Below are 10000 nucleotides of genomic sequence, written 5' to 3'. Positions count from 1 at the left end.
ATTTGCGTGTCTGTATTTTCAGTTGAGCTCGTTTCTGTTTGTAAAAGCGAGCACGTCCGGCACCGTTCTCCAGGAAGCCCGATGGACTGGATCAAGCGGTCATCTTCCTAGTTCTTATTCCCACCTTCACTAGGGATTGAGTTTAGTATTATTGCAACAAGAAAAAAAAAATACTTTAGATGCCACGGTTTGGATGGACTGAATGATTGAATGATGACTCTTTGTGTTCCTAGTTGCTAATCACGACGCGTTTGTCTTCAAAAGTGAATAGGAAAAAGTTTTTGCACCGCTCTGATACTTGTAAATATATTTTTGTAACATTTCACGGCTGTCTGGATCTCGTTTGTGGCGTCCCGCGCGGTAACACCGCAGTAAAGCTCTCCAGCGGGATCCGATCCGCCTCCTCGCGCGCAGGTGTGGCGGCTTTCACCCAAACCAGTTCTGCTCCTGATGGGCGTGACGCCAACCTGAAGAGCCTGTCCTTCGGCCGCCGCGGCTGGGTTCGTCTCACACGACGCAGCTCACTGCTCCGGACCGGTGTCCTGTCTGAGGTTTTCGGAGCTTGCTTTGAAGATGCCCTACAGCGTGACCATGCCGAGCGGCTCCGGCCAGGCGACCCTAGTGGAGAGCACCCAGGCGGACGGGAAGACGTACGAGCAGCTCCGCCGGGAGTGTTTGCAAAAGGGGAAGCTGTTCGAGGATCCTGACTTCCAAGCCAGGGACGACTCGCTCTTCTTCAGCCAGAGGGTCCCGGTTAACTTTGAATGGAAGAGGCCGGGGGTAAGTGACCCGCAGTATGCATGGCGGTTTTCCTGGATCAGGTGCGTACAGTAGAGTGGGATGAAATGGACCACTTTGACCTTACTGAAATATCAACCAAGCAAACGAGACTCGCCTGGATTCGATGGAGCAAGATCTCGGTGGAGCGGATAAACCTAAACGTTTAGATGGTACTGCCGAGGGAATTGTGGGTGAATTTGTGATGTAATCTATAAAGCAAGAAGTTGATGGAACTCTTAAATCCCATGCTCCTCATGTTCATGCCTTATATGAAAGAGTAACACTTTATTTTAGGGTCTCTTAACTAGTTGCTTATCATGCATACTATTAGAATATTAGCCTTCTATTAGTAGTAGTTAAGCACATATCCCTAATCATACCCAATGTCCAAACTTGCTATTAATAAGCAGCAAATTAGGAATTAAGGAAAGTCGCAGTCAGTAGTGAGTGAGTGTTACCGATGAATGGGTTGGAAGTGGTTTTTACGTTCAGCAATTATGGTTTACGCACGTTCCGTCGGTTTTGGCACACGACTTCTAACTTTACGTGCGATTTGCATGCTTTAGATCGCGACTGTGACGCGTCGAAACCCGTCGTGCGAGTTCCGGGACTCGTATCAACCGGGGCTGCGTTTCCTAAAAGCATCTAAAGTTGGTCGTAGCCGCATTGGTTTCAAAGTATTTTTCGCGAAACGCACCTGATCACAACAGAGATAGCATTTACGCATAGAGGGCACTAACGAAGCCGCTGGAGACTGATGCCTCGCAGCGCGTCAGAAATACCTACGCATCTGTGGCGCGCGCGGAACGCATTGTTTACTTTGCATCGCGCGATCGACAGGAAAGTGGATGTAGTTTCGTTCTAGGTGGAAATAGAGTACTAGGTTGAGTCTGACAGGTTGCCGGCGCTCCACACCCCTCCGTCCGGCTTGTAAAACTTCAAGGACCTCTGAATGAAACTACAACTGCATTTCATTCCAGGGCGTTCCCGCAGAGCGACCTGAGATATGCGGCGCGCGGAGGCCGTGGGCTCGCGCTAGGAATGCGAACACGCCTCGCGCAGGCATCACGGGCGTTCTCCAATCAAACGCTTCATTCGATCTGCGGTAAACGCGGGTCATGTGATGTCGTCTGGGGGGGAAAAACTGTTCAGATTCATTGTCGCACGAATAACTTAATAGTATCCGGCATTTTTGTCACTGCTGCATTCAGGAGATTTCTTAAAATGGATAGATGGCACAGGTGGGGGCTGATTGATGGATTGGTGTTTTCAAATTCAGCATATCTGCGAGATGGGGGCTATGCGATCCCTGATGCGTTATTTGGTTTGACTGATGTTTTTCTGATGTTTCAGGAAATCTGCAAAGACCCCAAGTTCATCACAGGAGGAGCCACCAGGACTGACATCTGTCAGGGGCAGCTGGGTATGCTTTCGTGTCGTTTCAGGTTGCTGAAGTGTTTAATGACAAAATCGAGCCCCAACGCTTCCGGCAACCGAAGAATAAAAATGAAGGTTGAATGTTGGGGGAAGGTCGCTTATAAAAGTGATGCATTACAATATAGCGCTAGTCGATGAAGAAGTAACGGAATGCGTTACTTATATGGAACGTAATGGAGTAAAAAGTTATATTTTTGCCAACTTTAAGGCCCCTTTCAGACCAAAAGGGAAATGGTTGAGGAGTTTTCAGTGAATAAATGCACCTCGCGTTACTTGTTTAAGAGTAATATTTAGCTGTAAATGTAAAAGTAATGCATTATTTCATTAGTTACTTGGAAAAGTAATCTGGGTAGGTAACTTGCATTACCCTCAACGCTGCGACGCATTAATACTTGCCGTGTTTGGCCTCGCAGGAGACTGCTGGTTGTTGGCAGCGATCGCCTCCCTGACCCTCCACGACGAAACACTAAAGAGGGTCGTACCACACGACCAAGACTTTGATCGCGGCTATGCCGGAATCTTTCATTTCCAGGTGAGTCCCGCCTCCTGAACCCTAACAGTTTCCCCAATGACCTCGAACCCTAATCAAACGTGTCGTGCAGTTCTGGCAGCATAATAAATGGATGGACGTGGTGGTGGACGACCGGCTCCCGTGCGTGAGGAACAAGCTGGTGTTTCTGCACTCCGCCGACAACAACGAGTTCTGGAGCGCGCTTCTGGAGAAGGCCTATGCCAAGTATGCGCTTGAACAAGATACGCCTCGACGCATCTAGACGTCAGATCCGTTTGAGTAAGTCAATCATCTCCCGCGCTGCTTCTCTCTCAGGCTGAACGGCAGCTATGAGTCCCTGAAAGGAGGAAGCACCATGGAGGCGATGGAGGACTTCACGGGCGGCGTGGGCGAGATGTACGAGACGAAGAGCGCCCCCGCGAGCCTCTTCCTCATCCTCAAGAAAGCCGTGGAGAGAGGATCCATGCTTGGGTGCTCCATCGACGTGAGCAGAGCTTTGCTGGATTCAAAATAAATAAATAAGCATCGATAGCAAAAGCGACGGCCCTGATTTCCAGGCGTTTGTGTTTTTTCCTATCGCTAGATCACAAGTTCGGCCGAGTCCGAAGCGCAAACCACTACCGGTCTGGTTAAAGGCCACGCTTACTCCATCACCGGAGTGGACGAGGTGATTACAGCAACTCCGCCTCGCGTAGATTCGCTCATTATTTATTGTACTTGGTTATCTCTTTCGTCTCGTCTCCTCAGGTCAACTACAGAGGAGCGAAGGTCCAGCTGATTCGCGTTCGTAACCCCTGGGGTCAGGTGGAGTGGAACGGACCCTGGAGCGACAAGTAAGCGTCCGCTAGCGGCGACACCTGAATGAAGTCTGTTTATTAAATGTGAACTCGTAGCAATCGGTATAAAAAACATCATTAGCTACAGCCGAGGTCAGATGGAATTTATTTACCAAAATAAGGAACATGCATGTTTTTTTTTTTACTACTGACCTGAATATATTTTCACATATTTCCAGGAACTTAATGCATGTTATAGCTGCATATGAAAGATGTCATAATTATTTGGTTCACGTACACCAAACGTGTATATGTATATTGTGTGACCAGAAGGATTTTTCTGTACTAAAAAGAGCTAATAATTTTCTCTTGGGGACTATATCTTCATTATAGTCTTCATTCAGGTCTTTAATTGTGTAGATTCTGCACGGCGCGTGTAAACTTGAGTCCTGCATGTTTCCATATTTCGTGACAAAAAATACATGATATAATAAACTCGGATGTGGGTAATTATTTAATTCAATGCGAAATCATAAACCGTGATTGAAACTCATTTGATTTCGAGAAAATAAGTACTTTTGGGCTCTCAAACGTTCCTTCAAACGCAAGATAGCATGATAGGTTTGTTGTTGCATTTTGCGTGCGCTCTGAGATTTATTACATTGGTAAAAAGAGCCACAGGCTTCCATTATTTCATCAACGACACCTCGTCTGTTTCTTAAAACCTCGTCTTTCAGCGCCAGGGAATGGAACGCCGTTGACTCTTCGGAGAAGAAGCGACTGCTGCACAACTCGCTGGATGACGGAGAGTTCTGGTACGTACGGCCCGTCAGGCGCGGCTCGAGAGGAGCCCGTTGAAACGCCATTCGGTGAGCTTGGTGACTTGTGCCCGCAGGATGGAGTTCGGGGATTTCAAAGCCAACTACGATAAAATCGAGATCTGTAACCTGACGGCCGATTCTCTGTCGGACGACGTCAGCAAGAAGTGGGAGGTGAATCAGTTTGAGGGCAACTGGATCAGGGGCTCCACCGCTGGCGGCTGCAGGAACTACATCGGTCGGTAGCGTGCGGCGAACCCCGCGCCGGTTTCATCGTGCGAACCCCGCTCATGCGTTTTCCTTCTTCTGTATGCCTGTCCCTTCGCAGACACATTCTGGACCAACCCGCAGTTTAAGCTTCGCCTGGAGCATCCGGACGACGGCGACAAGCTGTGCAGCGTCATCGTGGCCCTGATGCAGAAGAACCGCCGCCGGCTCAGGAAAGAGGGGCTCGACATGGAGACCATCGGCTTCGCCATTTACGAGGTGAGGGAGACGAGAGACACGCGGGAGAACTTCACGTAGCGCCTCTTGCTCCACTGAAGCCTGCTCTCCTTCAGGCTCCCGACGAGCAAGACCACCAGGGGAAGGACTTCTTCCGCTACAACGGCTCTAAAGCGCGGAGTCGTACGTACATCAATATGAGGGAGGTGTCCGAGCGCTTCAGACTGCCGCCGGGAAACTACCTGCTGGTGCCCACCACCTTCCAGCCGCACCACGAGGCCGATTTCCTCATCCGGATCTTCTCGGAGAACAGAGCCGGAGCCATGTATGTCATCAGATGCATTTAAAAGCACGAAAGTGCAAAACTCTAGATATGCTGTTTTGTTTTGTTTTGAATGAAAAATAACATTTGGCTCTTCATGCAGGTCTTTACATAGTTGATGCAATTCCAAAAAAGACAAAACTGCACCATTTAAAGTATTTTATACTACTCAAAGCATTATACTGCACTATAGCTTTGTATATAAAAGCGTGAAAGCCACAAATAATCTTAGTGTGTGCGTGCATGCGTTTCAATAACATATAATCATAAAAGTATTATAACCGTAGTGAACTATATGCATGTTTTTGCTTCAGTGCATGTTGGGAAATAAAATAAAACTCAACCTTTTTTAATACGAGTCGCTCATTATAGCCCGTAGATTAATGTTTGTGACGTGTTTTGCGTTTGCAGTGAGATGGGAAACACCATTAAAGCGGATCTGCCAGATGTGAGTCGGTTCGTTTACAGACTAGAGAAAGACTCGTTTACTGGGCGGAAATGGTTTGACAGACACTGATGACGTGTTTTTCTGTTTGACTCGCCCAGCCGCCGAAGCCGAACCCTCCCGAGGAGGAGACGGACGAGGAGAAGGGCCTGAGGAGGCTGTTTGAACAGATCGCCGGATCGGTGAGAAACCTGATGAAGCATTAATGACAAACAAATATGAAATCCTAAAAACGTGACGTTAAAGTAAGGTTGATTTCAATATCCATTCATATGTGCTGTATATAGGCTACTGCGCATACGAGGGGATACAAATCTTTTGTTAAGCATTCGGTGTTTGCTTGCATTCGTTGTGCAATTATATCATTTTTACATTCAACAATTAATTTAAAAAAAGAAGAAAATAAATAAGCAGGTATGCATACATAAATGTATATTTATATTTAGTAAAGAGCCACACAGGCACCTAAAATGACTCTAAATTTTAAACAATTTTCTATTTCTTTATGTGATGAATACTGCACTAATTGCAATGCGTAATAGATAATGTTCAAAAAAAATATTTTAAGTCCATAATAATTGCACCAATACTATTTACAGTAGATTACCTCCAAATATTAAATGCATAGTTAACATTTTATTAGTTAAAATAACACTTAACTGAAAAGTAGTTCCTCTCCATAACTCTTCAGAATAAAAGCCTAAATGCCATCTAGGTAAAAATCAATGCATGATATGCTATGATATGATATGCTGTAATGTAAATGCATGCCATGTGAGCATTAATTGACTTAAGAACAAATGTGCAATTGTGGATTTAAATGATTAGATTTTAGCAAGGAATTTTAAGTAAATATTAATAGAATTAAACAATAATAAAAAAAAGGATTTAGTCTGTTTCTCTGCACGACTGTTTACCGACACGAACACAGAATGTGTTGCTAAATTATTGAAACGTTAAATAAAGGACTGGCAAAAGTTTGGGAATCCTAAAGCGGGCCGCGCGCGCCCTCGTCGGGTGCAGTCGTGAATTACAGCGCGTTTCACGGTGCTTTCACTCCGCGCAGGATAAAGCCATCAGCGCCAGGGAGCTGCAGCACGTGCTGAACAATGTCCTGAGCAGAAGTGAGTCAAACATGTTAACCCAAAACCATCAAAACCGCAAAAAAAAATAAAAATAAAAAAGCCAACACGCGACTGTCTCTCTGCAGGGAAAGAGGTGAAGTTCGACGGATTGACCCTCAACACCTGCCACAGCATCATAAACCTGATGGATGTATCCTCTCGGTGTGTGTGTGTGTGTGTGCGCGCGCGCATGTTTGCGTGCTTGTGTGTGTGCGCGCGCGCGCGATTAATCTAAACCAGCCCGCTTCTGTTCCGCTGAGTCCTACGCCTTTTGATTATGTCGTTGTCTCCGAGTTTTCCTGAACCGGGCGCAGGTGGATAACACCGGGATGCTGGAGTTCGAGGAGTTCAAAGTCTTCTGGGATAAGCTGAAGAAGTGGATCGTAAGAATGCATTTGCTCGTTCGCTTCGTATCCCCTCCCTAATGTCTCAGAATGACCCCGAAGTTGTGTGCTGCCGCAGATGCTGTTCCTGTCCTACGACTCGGACCGCTCCGGACGCATGTCCTCCTACGAGATGCGCAGCGCTCTGAACGCTGCAGGTAAACGCAGCGGGTCGTTCACCCGGAACGCGTCTGACCCGAGCTCAACTCGCCTTCTCTCCCCGCAGGCATGTCTCTGAACAACAAGCTGCTGCAGCTGGTGGGGCTGAGGTTCGCGGATGAAAACTTCGAGATCGACTTCGACGACTACCTGACGTGCATCGTGCGCCTGGAGAACATGTTCAGTGCGTCGTGACCTTTGGCTTTCTGCGGTTTACTCATTTGCGCCTTGATATTTACCGTGTTAATGCGCACATAAAAATCATGCCATTTAAATCTAGATTTTTGACTTGCTTTACAGGAGTTTTCCAGGCCTTAGATCAGCAGAAGAAAGGAGTGATCAGTCTGAACATGGTGCAGGTAAAACATGATTGCTTTTTCTTTTCTAGTTTTGAGTAGTTTCTTTATTTAACAGCTTCAGGCGACGCTTTAAAGCACGTGTTGCTTTTAAAATCCTGATTCATGTGTTTTATTGAGGAGTGTTGCAAAGTTATTAATACATCGTAATTTCTTCACAGTTCCTGATGTTGTCTATGAACATATGAGGATTCAACCAAATCCAGCAGGAATGGATGGAGTCAGCTGTGCAGTTGTTTTTGTTTTTTTTCTGTCATGCTGAACAGTTTTTACACGTTTTTCTTTGTTTGTGGGCTCTTTCCCATCACCACTGACTACAGATTTACCTGAAAGTTTATTATTATTATTTTTTTTGGAAAAAAGCAACCCTCCAGTGTTGTTCTCGATGGCATATTTACTGTATTTTTTTTTTTTTTTTTTTTGTGGTTTGAGGCATATTCACACTTCTGGGACGTTGCAAGAATTTGTAAAACTGCAAGATGTATTATTATTCACAGAGCTGCTGGATCGCTAAGATCAGGGATATAAACGAATAAAAACGACTAACGGGTGCCGTGGCTGTTGTTACTGAGAAGCTGTGATAAAACATCCGATAGCTGAAATGTGTTCAATAAAAAAAAAAAATGTTTGACAAAAAGCTTGGGCCTCGTTCGATATCAAACAAGTCATTCAACTCCAGGAAAAAGAAATTAAACGGGCAGCATGTCATGAAATGAAGCAGAGCGAGCAAATAAACGAAAATGAAACGGGCCGGTGTGTCTATATTATTTATAATATTAGTAAAAATAATATTAGTAAAGACAAGACAATACAATGTGGTGGAATATAAAAGTTAAGTGTATAATTTCTGAATAATAAAAGTTGTGGGGAGCGTCATCATCAGTACGTCACGTCCCTCGTTTAGACTAAACCAAAATTGATTCTGGGGGGGTTTCTTTGATTATAACCGTCTCCCCTGGCATCGCTGTCGTTTATCCGATCGTTTTAGCACATCATTTTAAATCATATGTATACAGATAGGAAGTAACACTATATATAAATAATAGCTTGTGGTTTATAAGCTATTTTTTTAATCAAAACTATCGCTCCTTCTTCCGTCAATCGGATGGTGTAGTCCAAAAATGGCCGCCGTCGTCCATGTGTTTCGAGCTGACAGAAGGATTTCTGTTATTTAATGCTTCATTGTTCGCTTTTAATAACGTTGATGCTGTTAAACTCACTTTGTACTTTCAATACAAACGTTCGGATAATACATTAATTTATCAGAATGGTGAGTAACTCAAGTGTTGTTTATATGTTTAGCTGTCAGGGTGGTAAATGCGTAAATCACACGTTACACTGTTGTTTATGAAATAATTTAGTCGTTTTATGCGACATACGGTGTCTGTGTGCTGAAATGGACTTGTTTCAGTTAAGGTTTACGCTTTAGTTTTGATTACAAATCGTTTTAACAATACTGGAAGCGGTCTAATTATAGTATGGAGCGTGTTTATTGTAAAACATTTGTGCCAAACACTCATAGAGGAAATAAAATGAACCCAAAAGTGACTAAAACGATCCCGCGGTCAGAGTTAGGGTATAATGCTATAGTTGTGGTCCGTCTCTCTCCAGCCTCACAGGAAGAAGAAAGCCTTCATCAATAAGAAGAACGCCGTGTCTTTTCACCTGGTGCACAGGAGTCAGAAAGATCCTCTCGCTGCAGATGAGACGGCACCTCAGCATGTCCTCCTGCCCGCTGCCAAGGTAAAACAAACACACCCGACCGGTTTTGTAGGGTTACGCGGCCATAACGTTCCTCCTGACCGCGTCGCTGAAGCTGGTGTTTGTTCTCGCAGGTGGAGGTGGAGAAGAGGAGGGAGGAACAGCGCAAGTTCGGAGTGTTCTTCGACGACGACTACAATTACCTGCAGCACCTGAGAGAGGCGTCCCGGCCCGCCGAGCTGGTCTCTGCTCCTCGCCACCGCAGAGGCGCGCAACCAAATCCTGCACAAGATGAAGAGGACGAGGAGGAAGAGGACGCCGACGTCCCTGTAAGGCCGCTCGCCAGCACCCGCCATCAGCCCTGGTCAAAAATGACAAAGAAATATACATTATCACCAAATAACGCATTCAGTCTTTTTAATAAAGTACGTCTTACTCCAGGATTCATTCATCTAGGCCTGAGCTGATGCGTCTTGTGCACCATTATTGATTATATAATGACCGTTATCAACAAAAAAGCTTTTTTCAATCAGATAACGAGTTAGATACCCGCAGGTCGATTTGAAAACGAAATACGAAACCTGAGCTTTTTCAATTAGGGTTTCCGGCACAGCCGTTAATTGTTTGGTGTTGACATATTTCCAGTAAAAACGTAAAATTGAGGAAGTTCTTACTAATAGCCAAGCCTTCAGCTTTTAGTGAATCTGGTCTTGTTACTCACTAATCCAAAAGTAGGTGATATTA

The 10000-nt window shown here is 45.2% G+C and overlaps 3 protein-coding genes across 4 annotated transcripts in view; all 3 read left to right on the top strand.

Moving 5' to 3' along the window:
• The window catches only part of taf5l (TAF5-like RNA polymerase II, p300/CBP-associated factor (PCAF)-associated factor), a 5608-nt gene extending 5283 nt beyond the window's left edge, over window positions 1-325 (top strand). Inside the window, exon 7 of the mRNA XM_043219955.1 lies at window positions 1-325. This exon is cut by the window's left edge and continues 1572 nt beyond it. The gene's annotated coding sequence lies outside the window, so the exon portion shown is untranslated.
• Window positions 326-419: 94 nt separating this feature from the next.
• capn9 (calpain 9) lies at window positions 420-8192 on the top strand. Of its 2 annotated transcripts, none has more exons than XM_043217985.1 (20): window positions 420-780; window positions 2134-2203; window positions 2631-2749; window positions 2820-2953; window positions 3044-3212; window positions 3312-3395; window positions 3476-3561; window positions 4242-4319; window positions 4400-4560; window positions 4651-4808; window positions 4883-5091; window positions 5500-5536; window positions 5635-5715; window positions 6600-6657; window positions 6744-6808; window positions 6972-7040; window positions 7120-7198; window positions 7267-7383; window positions 7500-7558; window positions 7717-8192. In XM_043217985.1, exons 1-20 carry the CDS (start codon window positions 574-576, stop codon window positions 7741-7743), a joined length of 2067 nt encoding a protein of 688 aa, XP_043073920.1. In that variant the 5' UTR covers window positions 420-573; the 3' UTR covers window positions 7744-8192. The 2 variants fall into 2 exon arrangements, with proteins under 2 accessions (XP_043073920.1, XP_043074686.1); XM_043218751.1 differs by lacking the exon at window positions 420-780 and adding an exon at window positions 1921-2021.
• Window positions 8193-8658: 466 nt separating this feature from the next.
• Window positions 8659-10000, top strand: part of ltv1 (LTV1 ribosome biogenesis factor) — a 5645-nt gene continuing 4303 nt past the window's right edge. Inside the window, exons 1-3 of the mRNA XM_043220785.1 lie at window positions 8659-8825; window positions 9167-9298; window positions 9391-9585. Coding sequence (XP_043076720.1) covers window positions 8823-8825; window positions 9167-9298; window positions 9391-9585 — 330 coding nt within the window. The 5' untranslated portion in view covers window positions 8659-8822. The remainder of the gene's footprint in view (window positions 8826-9166; window positions 9299-9390; window positions 9586-10000) is intronic.

Source organism: Puntigrus tetrazona, chromosome 1 (genome assembly GCF_018831695.1).
Source record: "Puntigrus tetrazona isolate hp1 chromosome 1, ASM1883169v1, whole genome shotgun sequence".
Classification (NCBI taxonomy): Eukaryota; Metazoa; Chordata; class Actinopteri; order Cypriniformes; family Cyprinidae; genus Puntigrus; species Puntigrus tetrazona.
The sequence above is the reverse complement of the archived record's forward strand: the minus strand, read 5'-3'. Positions and strand labels throughout refer to the sequence as shown.

Bases quoted from the DNA above. Each gene is read 5' to 3' on its own strand.
- capn9 (XM_043217985.1), top strand. From the start codon at position 574: ATGCCCTACAGCGTGACCATGCCGAGCGGCTCCGGCCAGGCGACCCTA. The intron at 3,562-4,241 runs GTAAGCGTCCGC...CTCGTCTTTCAG, and splicing joins AACGGACCCTGGAGCGACAA to CGCCAGGGAATGGAACGCCG. The intron at 5,716-6,599 runs GTGAGAAACCTG...CACTCCGCGCAG, and splicing joins TTGAACAGATCGCCGGATCG to GATAAAGCCATCAGCGCCAG.